A 19,351-nucleotide genomic window follows, 5' to 3' on the forward strand; every position below is an offset into this window, starting at 1 on the left:
TGCGTGTCAAAGAACAACAAAAACGCAATGTCGTATACGCGAGCTGTCATCGTGGACCTGCTTCGGTGGAAATCGAGGCCGGGCATCGCGAAATGTCATCATTTCCGCGGACCCTATTGTTATATTGCAGATGGTTTCTCAAAGGGAACTTGAGAAAGAGTTATTGTCAAAGATTTTTTTTCAAAGAGTATTTAAATGTCTTTATGTTCGCAGCGAGTTTCAATTATAAAAAATTCTTCAGAATTTATTGTGTATTTATGTATTTATTGTGAAATATGATTTTAAACTAATATATTAATTGGTGCAAATGTTTCCTGAAATAGCAGATTGATTTTTAATCAAAACAGCTGTTAATATAAAAAAATATTAGTAGCTAATATTTCTTTCAATTTTTTGTAACAAGAATTTTCGAATTCTCCGAAAAAAATCTCGAAACTCAATTTCTCAAGTGACAATTATTAAATTCGATTCACGGTCCACAAATGTTTTTTTCTTTCCGAAATCCGCGCGAGGTCGCGCGAAATCCGGAAGAGACGACGGGATATTCGCATGCTGGCTCGTCGTGGTGTCCACGACATGATGTTAAGCGTGTTAACTCGATCGACCTTGTCGGGGAGCGTCGGGGACGAAAGCGGTTCGAGAACGGTTCCAGTACAACGGGGTTCAAAGGGATCAACGAGATGCAATTCCCCGTCGCCGTCGTCGACGGCGGCGGCGCTTCCATTCGTGGCACAATCACAACGAGGATGGCAACATGTGACACGAGCCTTGTGACAACGTGTGTACGAGAAGAGTGAGATGACACATCTCAGAGTGCGATGCACCACCACTCGATAATCTCGATTAAATGCTTTCTCGATGTCAAATTCATCCATCAAGAGAGATTTTTAACATTAATTTATCATTAACAGATTAATTGATTAAATTCACATTAATAGAACATTTTTAAAAAGTGGACGAGGACATGCAGAGTAAAAATTTTTCCCATCCACAATTTTAATTTTAATGATAAAAGAATTTTTTTTAGTCAAAGAATCAAGACGTCATTAATTTTTGTACAAGCGATGAGAATTTCTAAGAATAGATAAAGACTGCATTTTTATCATGTAATTTTATAAAATTACGTGTCCCAAATAAAATATTTTCTCCGGAAAGCATCGTGTATGATGACTATCGAGCGGCTGTTCATTTGTATATCGTCGAAATATTAGCGATGGTTAGTGATGGTTAGCGATGGTTAGTGATGATTAGTGATGATTAGTAAAAGTGGCATGATTATTGGTGGTGGTAATTTTTTTTCATTGTTGCACAGGTTTCTCTTGGATCGGGGGTTGAAGACAAAACACGCGGGATTTGGACCGAGCGACGACGAAAAGACAGCATGGGTGAGGATTGATTTTTCGGATGGTGGGGGAGAGATTATTCGCGAAACTGGGAATATTCGCACAATTTAATATTTCAAGCTTTTATAGAACGATTTGTAAACATTATATTCGAATGGTAACACATTTAATTCGCGTATATATCTCGATTATTTCAATAACTGAATTATATTCCGGATGTAATATGCGATATCATTAATTACAATTAAAACTTATTTTATAATTTCAAATAATTTAATTCATAATGTTTGATAATTAAATTACGCGCAAATATAATTTTTCATCAATTCAAATAAATTTTAATTAAATTTTATGTCCCTTCCCTCCAGAATAATCCCAGTTCCGCCATCATGTGTGTCAGGGTCTCTAAATATGTATAATATATAATAAGTATAATATATGCAAGTGTATAATTTTTTCTTTCTTTTTTTCTCTTTCGTTCGAGACATCTCATCGTGATATGCAACTTGGGGCTCGGAGGAGGCGGATTACGTGGAGACAGAGAGAAGAGACGCATTTTACTTGAGCAGGGCGTGCGCACGTTGGTTCGCCACGGCTATCCTCGTTTCGTTCGACTCGCCCTGCGGATTATCAGTTTGGGTTTCGGTCATAGAGATGTGTGTGCGGTGTGTGGTCAACGCTGGATGTCTGAATGCGTGTATATATGTAGGTGTAGGTGCAGGTACGTGTGTTTAGTGCGGCTTTTGTTCACCGGTGTAATGCACAATCTCTCGAGTCTTGCGGTTTTCTCACGAGGTTTCAACCCCTTCGGCATTATACGCTACCACGATCGGATCGCGTAGCGGATTTATCTCACTTTACGTTCATCAGAGAAGTCGTCTCGGTACAAATAAATTAATATTAAATTACGTAGTACGATCGAGCTTGTATTTTTTTAAACTGAACAACTTTTAACTCTCATTTAAATAGTAAAATATAGAGATGTTATAATGATTGTGAGCAATAAAACCCTTTCTTTCCTTGCTTGTAATTTTTTCATCAATTTAATAACCGTTTTTTGAGATTGTGCATCACTGAAACAACCCATTAAAGATCATAATATTTTCCTAGAACGCGGATTTGTGTAACAAATTAATATGTAAATTATATTGAAATATTAATATGTAAATTGTTTCGAAATAAAAGGACTTGGAATATTTGAAATCGTATCGAGTTTCAAGATATGACCTTTAAAGGGCTAACGATTTTCAAACGATCAATATATTTATCGAGTAATGTTTTCAAAGGAAAAATATTATGTAAGTACGGAAAAAATTCGCCGATCAATATACCGAAAGCGTTGAACGTTGATCGAAGGAAAGAATAACACATAACAAAGAATCTAATAATAAGAAAAATGAAGCAATTAAAGGGAAAAAATGAGAGAAAATATAAATTTAATCTCAATAAATACCAGAGGTTGGAAGGTAAATGTCGATGCGTCAAATATCGATTATTAAGTTGCGCGTTTAATTCGAGTTAATGCAAACGTTGTAAAATGCCTTATATTATGATGTAAATACGAGAAATATATAAAATTGATCGAAAGCTCAATAACGGCGCATGTGTGTTGCAATAAGTAATGACAGATAATTATTGAAATATCGTTAGAGATATGAATACGTATATTATTGATCGTTTGAGAAGCGCTTTTATATAAATCAGAAAATTCTGTCTCTCTTTTGTCTAGGACCCACTACCAAGGACTATGATAAAAATCCAAAAGTGTGGCGAAATGTGCACGGATTCTCAAGCATTTATTATTTGAAGGGGAGAGAAAATATTTAATAAATCATCAGAATAACAAATTCATTAATTGTTATATATTGTACTGTTTATTCAGAAATACGTAGCCCCGTTTTCTCTATAATGCTAACATTTATTTCGACTTTGATATCCAGTTCAATAATTGAACAAATTGTTAATTAGATTTTTTTAAACAAGTTTAAGATAATTTTCACTTTTTTATCTCATAAAACTTTAATATTTCAACATGAAAAAATTTCTCACTTCTGTTTTTAATCTGTCAGGAGTTTGTTTTTCTTTTTTTTTTTCATTGAGAATCCATGGAAAATATCATAGTTCTGATAAAATCTCGTGAAAAAAGAGATAGAAAGATTAGAAGAAGGTGGTGCAATAATTGAGTAAGAACATAGAAGGCAGGCTGTACCGAGGGGATGAAGACCGGAGGATAAAGTGTGTGTGCCCGTAGATTAATATCGAAAAGGTGCCGTAGAAAAAAAAAAGCCGACGTCTAAGACGAGAGGCGAATCATTACGGCTAATATCGTGCGTTGCGCTTGCGTAAGCATGCGTTGAAACGGAAATTACTGGGATATATATTTTCTTTTTCTTTCGGGTCACTGATGTTGAGATTCCACTCTTGTCACAATTTCGATTTTTTCAGATTAAAAACTTTGATCTTATAAACAATAAAATCGAGCGAAGAAGGAAAATCTTCCGTTTATAAAAATTGTACACAAATTCTCTTATTATTATTTCAGTTTTTGCATTTTTGATGTAATTAAATAAACACGAAGAGAATTTCTTTTCTCTTAGAATTTATCCTGAAAATCATGATAATCGTGGGACAATATGATATTCAAAGAATTTTAATGAGATTTCTCTAATTAATATTTAACACAATAAAATATATAAAATATACGCGATCAATTTTATTATGTACATACTAAAATTGTTCAAAAATTATTAAATTAATAAATACTTATCTGTTTTGAAAAGGGAGTTTTCTTGTTTCAAATAAATGATTTATTATAGGCAGTATTGAAATAAATATTCAAATTCAATATATTTTTTTCAGTGCACGATTACCATGATTTTCAGGATAAATTCTAAGAGAAAATTTTTTCTGTGAATGATTCTGATGTAATTAAATAAAAAATAAAGTGCGTGATTTAAAAAAATACACTTTTTTCTGTATTTCATTGTAGACAAACATCTGCTTTATCATTTATAGCTATAAAAAGATTTAAGATTTTAGTTTTAATTATATTGTTTAAGATTTAAAGATTTATTTATCCCGCGAAATTGCAGAAAGGTTTCTTTGGCTTATTGTTAGATACAGTGCACGTCATGTTGCTTTTTAAACATGGGTTTATTCTCGAGGAATAGGAAAGTGAAAAAGGACGACGACGATGACATCGTTGGAGCACCTATCCGAATTAGGATTACGTGACATATAACATACAAGGCGGAAGAGAGCGAAAGGAAGGAAGAAAGGAAAGGCATGATGGAGTACATAAAAAAGCGAAAGCGACGACGAACGTGATGTGCATCGCTCTGAGCCTGTGCATTGTGACATATAGAGATTCGCGCATATATCGAGACACATGTCAGCTCATCCTAGTGTAAAAATATAATCCAGTAAACATGTGCAAATATTAGCCGTAAAATTAATTGCACTTAATTAAATTTAGATTATATATATATATATATATATTTCCTATTTTTAAATTAATTAAATAATTCAATTTTAAATTAAAATTTAATTTTTTCATGAAAAATTCAGTCGAATTAAAATTTAATTAGAGATATCAGAGAAGAGGAAGATTAGAATTTAATTGCATGATAAATTTAAGGATGCGAGGATTAAAAATTTTTTGACTAAAGTTTTTGTTCAACTTTAAGTTTAAGAAACTGAAGCTCTAAAGGTCTTAAAATTCGATAATGTAAGACACTGTTCGATCAATATAAATTTACAAGAATCTTCCAATTTTGATATTTTTATTCGATTCTTTAAAATTTTTAGTCTTATAAATTTTTTATTTTTACATTAATTTATTTTAATCGAGATTGTTAAAAATAATTATTTGATATTCGTTGGTAGCATTATTAGCAGACGTATACTGGACTTGAGAAACCTCATCGACATACTGAATTACTCGAAGATTATTGCTTCACATTATCCATTAATCTGAAGCTTCACGTGATAATTTTATCTTGATCAAATTGTCAGATTATTTATCGTTCACAGAAAACTAACAAATTTTTTATAGCATATAACAATTATTTAATTTAAAGAGCCGCAGTTTGCCCTATATTGTAATCATTTTTAGTTTTATTTTACACAATCTGGCATGATAATTACTTTGATAATTACTTTTATCAAAAATAAGTTCTAACTCTTCCACTTCTTCAAGGATTTAGTATGTCGACATATGGACGCAAATTATACTATCCAGGTAATTTTATTAGACTCTTGTCCAGCTGGGAAAAATATAAAAACCCTATTCTATACGCAAAAATTATTCTGAAAAATATGTTCAAAGAACATAAAAATTTACAGATAAAAAAAATCCATGATTCAAGTATATTTTTATTCTTGAACGCTATTTGATTCATTTAAGCATAGAATGCTTTTTGTAATCACAAATCTTCATTTGCCTCAATAATAAATAAGTTTGTGTGAAGTATATTTTATCCTTAAGATATATATTCTTGTTTTAAAAGCGTTATATGGTAAAAGCAAACTTAGTCACATTTGAATGCAACTTTATTTTTAAATTGAAGTAAATTTCAGCTTCAACCAAGAATATTTTGCACTTTGTTTTAAGGATAAATTATCCTTTATCCAAGATTATTCATATTTAGCGCTATTATAAGGATAAAATATACTTGAATCAAGGCATTGTTGCATTCTTTCAAGGACACTATTTTTTCTGTGTTGATTGAATTTTCTTCGCAGGAGCTGGACAAGAGTACAACCTTTTTACGAGCCATGCCAGAGTTGTGCCCGGCAAGTTGTGCTGCGGTGCTGCGGACGGACACCGGCGGTGCATTCTCGTTCGGCGCTTACCTTGCGATTGATCCTGTCGATCTGCCGGTTCTGATTCTCGAGCTCGCTGCCCATGTCGATCGCCATGTTCCTCAGGTTGCCGATCATCGTGTTCACCTGGCCCATGTTCTCCTCCATCTCTCCCTCGCGCGCGTCGTTCGTGATCTTGGCGATGTAGCCGCTCTGGGGCCCGATGCCGTTGCGGTCGTCCATCACCCGCTGGGGCTGGTTGTTCACGACCTTGCCGTCGTCGTTGCCCTTCCACGTGCCCTCGTCCTCCTTAAAGCTGGCGCCTCTGCGCGCGCAAAATCGCGACAGGGATTAAGCTCGGGAAAATTCTTTCGATACCGCGGAAAACTTAGTCGATTTCTTATCAAATTCGAATTTTTCAGAAATTTTGAATCACAGAAAGAATTTTCTCTTGGAATTTACCCTGAAAATCATGGTAATTGTAGGACAATATATATATGGTACTGGAAGAATTTCGTAGGTTTCTCTGATTAAAAAATTAGTAAGAAAAAATAGGTCAATTTAATTCATTAAAAGTGAAAGATAAACGGTTATGATGAACAAATATAAGCATATAAATTTTTAAATTCAAAAAGGATGGAATAAAAGATGCTTTATATTGCTGATAATTAAAATTAAGATAATGTATGAAAAAATTAGTAAGAAAAAATAGGTCAATTTAATTCATTAAAAGTGAAAGATAAACGGTTATGATGAACAAATAAGCATATAATCGTATATAAATTTTTAAATTCAAAAAGGATGGAATAAAAGATGCTTTATATTGCTGATAATTAAAATTAAGATAATGTCATAAATTGATATAATATACTATTAAAATAAAAATTATTTAACATCTAAAAAACTTGTCTGATTGATATTTACCATACAATATGTTCGATTAATTTTATTATGCACAGATTAATATTTTTTATAGCGGTGAATATTTAATCAGAGAAACTCATAAAATTCCTTCAATACCATATTGTCTCACGATTGCCATAATTTTCAGGATAAATTTTAAAAGAAAATTCTTTCCGTGTATAGATTCGAAATTTATACAATTTACTAATTGACTCTTAAATAATCTTTTATTCAATTTAGAAAATTGAATATTTAATTTATATTCAGCTGGCAATTTTCATGAATATTCATTTGATATACATATCATCGAAGTTTGAAGACAAAATGATAACTTCGTAGACATCTTTTTGACGTATGAAAATTTCTTAATATTTTAATTTCTTCAATTATTTAATTCCTCCTCTAACGCGCGTTAAATTTATCACCTAGCTCACGTGCGGATTATTAATAAACTCGAGTATAAAGTGCGCAGGGAATTTTTTCCGAGATTTTTCTTTCAGAAAGAAAGGGCGACAAAGTACGTAAAAAAGAAGTAACGTGAAAGATAGCTAAGATAGTCGTCGTCATACTTGTTACAGGGAAGAACGCAAAGGCCGCAGCACTTTTCCATTCCGGTGAGATTCTTCTCGGCCTCTCTCATGTCGGCGTTAATCTGGTCCATGCCCTCCTCGATCCGGTCCAGTTGCTCTGTTTTGTTGTACAAGGAATGACATAATATTAGTTTGATCGGTAAATAATGCGACTCTCGGTCGCGAAGACTCGAAGGGGAAAGGGCAACCACGAAAGATCATTTGATCTCTAATTAGGAGGCTAATTAACGAGAGTGCTCTAGAAGCGAACTAAACTAAAATCCGATCTAGAAGAGTGTCTACGACACCTCGTTGATAATGTTAAAATGTTTTTTTTCTTTCATGTAATATGTGTGTGTGTGTGTGTGTGTGTAATCAAGCTTCTCTAAGGATGGAAAAACAGCTTCAACCCTTCGCGCGATGGAAGCCGTCTCAATTTTACAATTCGCGTTTGAACCTCGATTTTCCAATAACTCGATAATTTCTATAATTAGTCCATCTCTCTTTTATTCAATTATTCATACATCTCGCGGATTTCTCTTCAATCCTTGTCGCCGATTTCCAGAGTTTATGTTAACGAATGATCTCTTCTTTCTTTTTCAAAGATTACGAAGCCATCGCGAAGAGTTAAAGCTTCGTGTAATTTTGTAAGCAGCTTTCGAAACTATCGGGAACGAACAACGTGATGTAATCAAGCGGTCGCCTATTAAAAAAAAAAAAAAGGCAAACAAAAGCGCTGGATGTGCATTGCCCAATCCTCTTTCGCTAATTTAATCTCCTGAAGAGAGAAAGAAAGAGAGAGAAAGAAAGAAAGAAAGATAAGCGACGGTTTCGTGTAAAATCCTCACCCAAAGGAAAGGGCCGCCCCTTTTTTAATTTTCTCAACTTCCGCCATCTCGTCTCATTTCCGCGAGAAATCGAAAGTCTCACGTTTTCCGCGCAAAAATTCAGGAGATCAGAAATTTCTATAAGTACGATTAGATCCCCAGAATCTTGCGCAGACCTTCATCGATAAGACAATCGGACGCCTTTACCCTTTCCTTTCAAGCGACTGCGTTCGATCTTATATTCTATCATGAGGGTTCGATCGAACGGATGGAGATTGTTTGTATCTGTTGATAGAACTCGTTATTCCTCAGTGAATGGTGAAGAAAAAACGACTCATTCATTTAAATGTGTTTGAAACTTAATAAATAAATTTGTTGATGTAGTAATGAAAGTGGAAAAATTGAAATACAACTGTGTACTTTATGAATTAGAAAAATCAAGCATTTACAGACTTTATCTGTCCAGTGTATTTTGGTTAATTATTAAAGAATATTTCTCAAGTTTTATTATTGCAAATTCAAAGATAAATTATTTGATAATTTTGCATTTATACAAAATTTAAAAATTATACACTGAAAAAAAACTTATAAAATTCGAATAAATATTTACTTCAATACTGCTGAATAAATCATTTATTTGAAACTAATAATATTGATTTACTGTGAAAAATATTTATTTGAGATAAGAAAATCCTTTCCAAAACAAATAAATATTTATTTGCTTCATATAAATTATTTATTAGGCAGTATTGAAATAAATATTTATTAATTTAGCCATTTTTTCAGTGCACTGAAAAAAATGTATGAAATTTGAATAAGTATTTATTTCAATACTGCTGAATAAATCATTTATTTGAAACTAATAATATTGATTTACTGTGAAAAATATTTATTAGATATCAGAAAATCCTTTCCAAAACAAATAAATATTTATTTGCTTCATATAAATTATTTATTAGGCAGTATTGAAATAAATATTTATTAATTTAGCCATTTTTTCAGTGCACTGAAAAAAATGTATGAAATTTGAATAAGTATTTATTTCAATACTGCTGAATAAATCATTTATTTGAAACTAATAATATTGATTTACTGTGAAAAATATTTATTAGATATCAGAAAATCCTTTCCAAAACAAATAAATATTTATTTGCTTCATATAAATTATTTATTAGGCAGTATTGAAATAAATATTTATTAATTTAGCCATTTTTTCAGTGCACTGAAAAAAATGTATGAAATTCGAATAAGTATTTATTTCAATACTGCTGAATAAATCATTTATTTGAAACTAATAATATTGATTTACTGTGAAAAATATTTATTTGAGATAAGAAAATCCTTTCCAAAACAAATAAATATTTATTTGCTTCAAATGAATTATCTATTAGGCAGTATTGAAATAAATATTTATTAATTTAGCCATTTTTTCAGTGCACTGAAAAAAATGTATGAAATTCGAATAAGTATTTACTTCAATACTGCTGAATAAATCATTTATTTGAAACTAATAATATTGATTTACTGTAAAAAATATTTATTAGATATCAGAAAATCCATTCCAAAACAAATAAATATTTATTTGCTTCATATAAATTATTTATTAGGCAGTATTGAAATAAATATTTATTAATTTAGCCATTTTTTCCGTGTATAAAATTAAACGAGAACATTTCGATACACTTTTTTTTTCAATACAATCAGAATCGAGATTAATAAAATGACAGAATTATAAGAGATAAGGAAAGTTGTAGAAAGCGCACTGTTTTCCGGGATCAAAAAGGTCGATTTTACGAAAAGAAACACATCCGTTCAATAGAACCCCGAGTCTGCACAAAGTGAAGTGCAACAAAAGCACGGCAGTTAAGCGAAAAGTTTCCTCCTTGCTCGACGTTTCCTGCATCGGGTGATTTTGTTATGTGCCTACCGGATATGTACAGTGGGTTGATCTCTCACGGTGGGTTGTGGAAAATTTTCTACACTAAACTGTGTAAACGGAATGTCCCGAAATAGCTCTTATCGTATATTCTTGATCACGTCTTGGAAAACTTGATAAAATTCCCAGGTAACAAGCATACGCTATTTTTTTTTACAATAAAATTTACGTAAAAAATATGTTATCTATAGAATCTATAATATATTTCTGAAGCTTAATATTTATTAGATTTTATTATAATCCTGGGAAAAAAATTTGTATATATATAACAATATAAAATTATTAGAAATATATAAAATTATACATACATAATCGCAAAATTATATATGAAATATGTCCATATATAATTAGATAAAAGTGTTTTATATACATAATAAATAAGTATTTCTTCATATATATAAATATATGTTTAATATATAATTTGACATGATTATATATGAACCCTTATAATTTATATATAAACTTATATAATTATGTATAAAAATGGACGACATATTTCAAATATAATTTTACGATTATAAGTATAATATATATTACATAATTATTTATATATAATTATATATCAAAAATTTGTCCCGGGATAAATAAATAAATAAATTGTCTCTTATAAATTCGTGATTATTTAAAGACGATAAAATCGAGTTTAAAGTGAACAAATGATTAATGAAAGAAGTATTTCGAGACATCTCTGCATCTACTCATAGATTTGACTACGCAAATTGATTTGTCTAGAAGTATAAATATAGCTGCACACGTGTTCGGCTAATAGTAAGTGTGAAAACAATATCGTTGTAATGTAACGGGTGTCCGATTTGACCGGGATTACACGCGAGCCGGTAACAATCTAACACGATATATGCATTTGCAAACTAAAAAGCGGAGGCTGGATTCGCGGCTGTTCGCTTTTAGTATTCTGCCGATTTTCACTTCGAAGATCGCGAAAAACACCGCGATTGGATGATGTAAATGCGCGATTACACGCGCATCTGTTTGCGTGTCGTGAAAACTTTGATCACGTCTGTTTTTGTCCGCTTTTGTCCTGTTTTCCTCTGTTTTTCTGTAAAGATTCGCAACGCACGATTTTTCGCGAAAAAATCTGACGTCGAAATTTTACTCTACCGAGACAGAGTTGATTCTTTTTTTAAATTTTATTACCCAATATCGGCTAAAAAATTATGTCAATTATCCGATCTCAGTTATTCTCTCGGCTATTTAATTTTCTCTTTTATATCTAATTGATTGATCTATTTAATACAAAAATGAGTTTAATGTAACAATGATTATTATTTTTTAACAGCATCCGGAGTCTAGAAAACAATTAAGCAATAATTTACTTTCATAGATACTGAAATTTTTTTAAAAATATTTCTGATTTTATATTTTTCAACTGCATCTTTTGCACGAATTTAATTTTTTCTTTTTCCAAACTCTGATCATAGATCTGTCTTATTCGAAGATATCGAAAACAAAAACACTGCCTAACTGAGAATAAAAAATTGCGAAAAATCGTGAGATGCGAACGAAGCCTGAGGGAAGTTCGAGTAAAAAATCTCGAAGATGGAGCAAGGGATGAGAACGATTGAGAGGAAACCGGAAGAGAGGATCAAGACTAGAGAAAGAAAGAAGTACGGGGGATGAAAAATAAGTATCGTAACAATAGTATCAGTTACGCAGTGTGAAAGAGAAAGTTAGTAATATGCAGATATAACAGCGAGTAGCGAAGTCCGAAAGAAGCTGAAGAAGATAGCGGCAAGAAAGAGAACCATGGAAGAGAACCAAAAAAGCGCGCGAGAAAGTCAGAGTTGGTCGGAAAAAAAGATATCACGATGCTTGAGCGCTGAGAGCGAAATGTAAGTGAACGGTATAACGATGGCCGAGTGTTGTAAAAATGCATGTGTATATGTGTATTCGTACACATATACACGCACATACGTATTCAATATAGTATACATAATATATCTCTCAATCAAAGGGGCGTAGCGATAAAATAGCAGAAAGAGAAGCTATGTTTTTTTCTGAATTTTCTCTCCGAGATTTTTTCACATTTGCAGAGATTAACATTTTTTTTTGTCCTTCCAAAATCTATTCCAGCTATGCCCCTAATTAAATAAGCAGCAGTGTCTCGATGATGCACGCGATTATCTCCCGAAAAAGGGGAAAACGCGGATACAGCGAGGCCCTGTTTTTTCTTTGGTCGTCGAAAAATCGTCACTTTCAGTGACTCTTTATCTTTCATTCCGTCCGATCCTTTTATTCGTCGATTTTTTTATTAATTAATCTTTGCATTCGCAAGGCGTAATCGTAAGAGAAAAGACGAGGATCTCAAGAGAGAAACTACTCGGAGAGAATTTTCTCTTATATACAATAGAATTTGCTCTCTGAAAATCATGATAATTGTGGAACATTATGATATTGAAAGAATTTTATAAGAGTTTTTCTGATATTTACCACAATCAAAAATATTAATATGTACATAGTAAAATTTATTATATAATTTTACCGCAATAAAAAATATTAACGTACATGCAGTAAAATTTACTATGTACATATTAATATTTTTTATTGTGCTAAATATTAACCAGAGAAACTCTTATAAAATTCTTCCAATGTCATAGTAAAATTAATAATCGAATATATTTTATATTTTATTGTGGTAGACGTATATTAATATTTTTTAGGATAAATTCTAAGAATAAATTCTCTCTGTGTAATTAATTGATCATATTAGCAAGAATGCGGAAGGAAAAGTTAAAAAAGAAAAATTGAAGCGGATAAGAGAATATGACGGATGACGAAATCATCGCTTCTCGATGAATCGAAGCGAAGAGTGAATGAAAAATCGACTTCGAAGGGTCTTGCTACCGATCCCTCTTTCCCCTTTTCACAGGGACAATCTAAGACAGGAGACGTGTGCGAAATACGCGGCAATATTTCGAAGCGAAATGGTTTTACTTATATATATATACGATACAGATTCGAGGAAACCGGGAAAAACGCACGGAAAAACGACACTTCCGTCTATCTTTCCGGCCGAGCGTCGCGTTATCACTCATTCGCGCGAGTTATCGCCGCGTATTTTTCAACGAGGATAAGAAAAGTATTCGAGCGCGCACGAACTGTCATCTCCATCTTTCCGGCCCGTGATTGTCGACATAAAAAGTGAAATATATATTCCAAAATATATATGTGGATATAAACGCAACCGGGGTTTCATCTCTTTTTTAACATTAAACGCCCGTGTGTGTATATTTTTATATCTCATTCATATATATATATATATATATAATAATAATAGAATATAGATATAATATAGGATATAATAGAGGAGATAGATAGAAGAGATAGGAAGAAGAGAGAGGGAGAAGATAGAGAAGATAATAATATTAAGAAGAAGATTATAATAGAGAAGAGAATAAAATTATATATAGATAATAGATAGATATATAATAGATTTATATATAATATTATATATAAAATATATAATATAAATAAATAATTATTATATTATATATAATATCTTTATATACAATATATTATCTAATATATTTATATATATTTATATAATATTATTTTACATAATATCTGAAATATTTTTTTATATTTATAGAGACAAGGGATCGCAAATATTTATAGCGACAAAAAATTACCGGATGTGGACGAGTACTATTCTTATCCTACGGGGATATCATACGCATATATACATATTTTTATGTGTGTATATGTATACTCTGTAAAACATGACATTTCGATAATCGTCGATTGCGAAGAGTGAAATCGATCTCGCTTTGACATTTGTATATATATATATTTTTTTTTTTTTCGAGTATATATATATATTTTCTCTTTCTTCTTCGCGACTTCGGGATCTGTCTATTATTGTTTGTATGTTAGAGGCTACAGTGGAAGTGGCTTACCGCCTTGCTCGTCCAGCATTACGAGGCTTTTCATCCCGACCTCGTGGCTCTAAACAGGCAACCGACAGGCAATCAGCGGCGTGTTAAAACATTTGAGGAAAGGTTACATCGCCGTCGGGACGCTCCCTCGCCTCGCTCCGCGATGATTCCCTCCCCGGAAAGAAGGGGATGCGAGGCCCCCCATGATTTTTTACCGATGATTCCCTCCCCGATGCCGACGCGGAGAGAAATGAAGTCAGGAGAGAAACATATATATGAAAGATATACAGGGTATCTAAAGAAGCGCGAAAAGTTTTTGGGATGATTCTTTATCGAAAATCAAGGGAGGTTTATATATCTCATTTATATATATATATATAATATATAATATATATATAATAGATTAGATAATATTTATATAATATAGTATATAATATATTATATAATATATCATTATATTATATAATATATTATATAATATAATAATATATTATATATATATAATATATATAATATATTTTTATAAATATATTTATATAATATATTTATATATATTTATATAATATTATTTTACATAATATCTGAAATATTTTTTTATATTTCTTATATTATCCCCCTGAGGAATTTTTTTCTTAAAAACTATTGATTTGATGAAAAAAATAAAAGACATAAAAAAGTTTCTAAAGGAATCAAACCCTCTAACGCATATTTTTAGATGATCTTATTCCGGCCCGTTAAAAAGTTTTGATAAAAAATTCAATAGGGGTTGTTAGTTTCATCCCCTTATAACGATACAGGAAGATAAAAAAATATTCATAAATATCCTTTTTATTAGTGAAAAACATTCACCAATGTTCATTTTTTAATTTCTCTAAAATTTGAAAAAACAAATAGAAATATTTAATTTAAAATAATTTAAAATAAAAACTTAATTTTTACTTCCCTCTTTAAAAAAGTGTAACTTGTCAGGAAGGGATATGAGGAACCGCCCTTAATTTTCGACAATCATCTAAAATTGTACGCACTTATTTAGGTACACCCTGTGTAATGATAGAAAAGAGAGAGAGAGAGGGATGATGATGAGAGAATGTCGGAGCAGCGAGAGGGCGCGAACGACGAATTTCACCCTCTACTAATTAATCTATTATGCGTAATCAGGAAATGGATGGATGGGTGGATGGAGATATAACGACGTGACGTCGACAAGTGATAACATCGGGTTTGAGCAACAATGACGATTGCGTGGGAGAGGAATTGTAGGACCGATGAGAGGGTTTACATCCTCTTCTGCTCTTTTCCAATGAATTTCTTAAGGCGTTGGATGAACGAGAGGATGCGAGAATTACTTAACTCTATTTATAAAGATCAAAGAAAGGTGAGTAAATGACGACACGTGGCTCTTGACAGCCCTCGATGACTGGCGCATTGATGGGAAATATATATTGAGAATTAGTAAAAAGCATGTAATCGATACATGTAATTATTCTTTCGCGAATTTCAGAGGGCTGCGGATGGAAAACTCGGTTATAAATGATAGGTGAAAGTGATGCTATATTAAACATTGAAATGAAAAATGTTGGAATAAAATTATTGAGATAAAGATGCTTTTTCGTAACAAGGATTATGATTTCATGAATTCGATGCTGATAATCTTTCGCATTCAGATATTTGTGTAAATGCAATAAAGCAAGTCTTTTATATGCAAGAAAATTATGCAAAGCATCAAGTAGAATATTTTTAATAATTTTTAATAAAAAACCAATAAATCATTATTTTTATATATTTTTAAATTATATTAAAAAATGAATAAGTATCTCCTAAAATATTTCATTTAAATAATTATTCATTCAAATTGAAATAAATTTAAAATTTACATATCTGTTTTGAAAATAAATAATATTAATTTCGATATAATTCCCAAGTGAGTCGAGAAAAATAAAAAAACTCACATTTCTGAATGCGAACAATTACGTTGACACACAGATCGATGTGTGACGTACCCCGAAGAAGTAAATGAACACCAGAGCAGAGCAAAGCTAGAAAGGAAGTGGCGAAGGCAAAAAAAGATAGAGAGACAGACAATCAAATATAGTGAAAAAGGTTATAAAAGGATAAAAAAAACGAGATATCCTTTTTCGAAAGGAGTATCCCGTATACTATATACACGCAGTAGACATCGATAGAACATGTCATGCCGTTGAAAGATACAGATATATATCGGAGATCGGTGTGTCAAGGATCTGGGAGCACAAGATCAGGGGTAACGAAGTGGAGTTTCGTCCTAATAAAGACGACAGGATCGCCTGTGAGAGCGATATAATGTCGTCGTTCAAGCGACGTCGATGACGAAACGTCGTCACGAGTCATTCGAGTCAACCGAGTCATCCGCTTTAGCGATGCGAGAGGATCGTTCTCGTCATCGCGGGATTTCCTGTCATTTGTTCGATGACAGCCACCAAAAAAGCGAACGGGATCACTGGATCCGCAAAGAAGAGTCGAAAAATCGACTCGAACGATCGACACTGATCGCATTGTCAAATGTGTCATTGAAAATGCAGATAATATTTTTTACGCACATGATTTTAGCAGAAATTTCTCTACGAGAAAATATTATATTATATATTATATCTGCGTGTTAATAAATAAATTGGAACTTTATATAAATTTTCCTCCTCTTGCAATTAATGTACTCGAAACATAAAATATATATACACAGAGAGAATTTTCTCTTAGAGTTTATCCTGAAAATCATGGTAATCGCGGGACAATATGGTATTGGGAAAATTTTATTAGAATTTCTCTGATAAATATTTACACCACAATGAAAAATATTAATATCTACAATATAATATGTTCGATTAATTTTATCATGTACATATTAATATTTTTTATTGTGGTAAATATTTAATCAAAGATACTTTTATAAAATTCTTTCAATGCCATATTGTCTCACGATTATCATGATATGCAGAGTAAATTCTAAAAGAAAATTCTCTCCGTGTACAATATTTAAGTAGAAAAAAATGCTATAAGTATGTCATAAAATTCCCACTCATCTTCGGGCAATACAGATAGAAAAAAAATTGAATTTTCTATAAAATTATGCAAATCTCTTTATCATTTAGCAGCCAAAATAATTAAATTATGAATTAGAAAATTCAAGATTTATATACCTATACACTGAAAAAGAATGACTAACTTAATAAATATTTATTTCAATACTGCCTAATAAATCAATTATTGAAACAAATATTCAATTGTTTTGAAAAGGATTTTCTTATATCAAAATAAATATTTTTCACATCAAATCAATATAGTTCCAAATAAATGATTTATTTGGCAGCATTGAAATGAATACTTATTCGAATTCAATAAATATTTTGTTCAATGCACAATAAACATTAAATATTACGCGATAATACATCAGATTAACTGTTTCTCTATATATTGAATAAAATATTACTAATATCCTTTTTTTTTTAAATTTAAGAATAAATGTTCTCTGCAAAAATTCGAATTCAATAAATTTTTTTTTCAGTGCGCAATAAACATTAAATACTACGATAATACATCAAATAAACTGTTTTTCTATATATTGAATCAGATATTGCTAATATCCTTTTTTTTATAATTCAAGAACGAACGTTCTCTGCGCAAAAATTGATTTCGGTCGAGCGTTCAAAGTCGATTTTTCGCTTCGTGCCGACTTTGTCGACACTCTGGTAATCACGCATCGGAAGCGCGCCCTCTCACGACGGGAAACGCAAATTGACATATGGCTTAACGAAGGGCACGCACGTGTCATCGCTTCGTCCTTCGCAATTCGCGTCTTTTTCCTTTCCTGTCAGCCCTTTTCCTCTCACATCTCACGTTTTTTCCTTCCTCCTTGCGTTATATATATTAACGTACCTAGAGAGCCTCTAGAAGAGAGGCGTCAACTGGAGTCACGTGACCACTTACTCCTGATTGGCTGACATCATATGTGATTTTTAGACATTGCGACGCCAATGCAGAACATACATCACATATTTGACATCTGTCGGTGTTAGGTTAGGTCTGCATTGGCGTCGCAATGTCTAAAAATCACATATGATGCCAACCAATCAGAAGTAGGCGATCACGTGACCAGTCGTCGCCTCTCTCTCTCTTAAAGGCTCTCTAAACGTACCTATACATTATATACTCATCGAACTTAATTGTCGCATCGCTCGCTCGTTCGTTCGCAAAAGAGAGATAGATATATAAAGAGAGAGAGAAAGAGACAGTGACTTATTATTGTTGTTTTACTGGGAAACTGCTTACCGCCTTGGTGGTCTAACATCGTCAGAGTGTTTGCTCCGATCTCCTCGGTCTACGACAGGGTCATCAAGGTGCCACACATTAACGGAAACGAAAGAATCGTTTTTCTCAGTGGAGTGGGTGCGAGAATTAACTGCGGAACAAAGTCACAGACAAAAAAGCAACAAAATTACGCGGGCACGTCCAGTCGGTCCGAAAGCGACGATTCTTGCGCGAAAGCAAACATATTGTCCTTGAAATCATTGCCTCCACATACGTGAGATAAATTACTACCGAAATATTGTAACTGCCCGCGTCTATATTTATATCAGAATTTTGTCGATAATTGGGATGTCACTATAAAAAAAATATCTAGAAAATCGCGCTCCTCGACAAAACGTGCCGCGTAACGAACAAATTATAACATATTTGTCAAAGTGAAACAAGTAATAATATAATAATTAATATAAAAAATAATAATAATATAAAAATATAATAATAATAATAATAATAATAATAATAATAATAATAATAATATTAAAAATAGTAAAAAAAAATAATAAGGACGAGTGAAAAAAAATAATAAACGAGAAGATCCAGAGGCAGCTCGCGATTATGTCATTAATATATGATCCTAATTCGCAATCATGTCAACCATAATCGCTCGCTCACCCTTTACATAAATCGGCTGCAATCACCGTATCATTTAGAACAACACATTAGCGATCGACTAAATTACGTATCATTATTTCTAATAACAGAAAATTAACTTCCTGAAAAATAAAGTAATGCGGGAGGG

General features: G+C 31.9%; 1 protein-coding gene and 2 long non-coding RNA genes across 8 annotated transcripts in view; 2 read left to right on the forward strand and 1 right to left on the reverse strand.

Annotated features, from left to right (window-relative positions):
* Snap25 (Synaptosomal-associated protein 25kDa) overlaps nucleotides 1-19,351 on the reverse strand; it is a 45,767-nt gene that overhangs the window by 6,876 nt on the left and 19,540 nt on the right. The window contains exons 3-6 of one of the 5 annotated variants that reach the window (XM_029315922.2): nucleotides 14,296-14,344; nucleotides 7,619-7,736; nucleotides 6,198-6,471; nucleotides 6-1,963 (exon numbers count right to left, since the gene is read on the reverse strand). In XM_029315922.2, coding sequence (XP_029171755.1) covers nucleotides 1,901-1,963; nucleotides 6,198-6,471; nucleotides 7,619-7,736; nucleotides 14,296-14,344 — 504 coding nt within the window. In that variant the 3' untranslated portion in view covers nucleotides 6-1,900. Of the gene's footprint in view, nucleotides 1-5; nucleotides 1,964-6,197; nucleotides 6,472-7,618; nucleotides 7,737-14,295; nucleotides 14,345-18,576; nucleotides 18,626-19,351 lie in introns of those variants that run through there. The other 4 variants (XM_029315914.2, XM_029315909.2, XM_029315896.2 and 1 more) reach the window with 4 other exon arrangements.
* Nucleotides 10,188-14,639, forward strand: LOC114941079 (uncharacterized). Of its 2 annotated transcripts, none has more exons than XR_014925922.1 (3): nucleotides 10,188-10,510; nucleotides 11,821-13,620; nucleotides 13,989-14,639. It is a non-coding gene; the product is annotated as an uncharacterized LOC114941079 (long non-coding RNA). The 2 variants fall into 2 exon arrangements; XR_003821581.2 differs by having other exon boundaries at nucleotides 11,821-12,231; nucleotides 14,273-14,639.
* Nucleotides 14,801-16,938, forward strand: LOC146720840 (uncharacterized). Its single transcript, XR_014925921.1, has 2 exons — nucleotides 14,801-15,649; nucleotides 15,776-16,938. It is a non-coding gene; the product is annotated as an uncharacterized LOC146720840 (long non-coding RNA).

Source organism: Nylanderia fulva, unplaced genomic scaffold, assembly GCF_048542155.1.
Source record: "Nylanderia fulva isolate GAGA-0341 unplaced genomic scaffold, ASM4854215v1 Scaffold6, whole genome shotgun sequence".
In the NCBI taxonomy this organism is placed as follows: domain Eukaryota; kingdom Metazoa; phylum Arthropoda; class Insecta; order Hymenoptera; family Formicidae; genus Nylanderia; species Nylanderia fulva.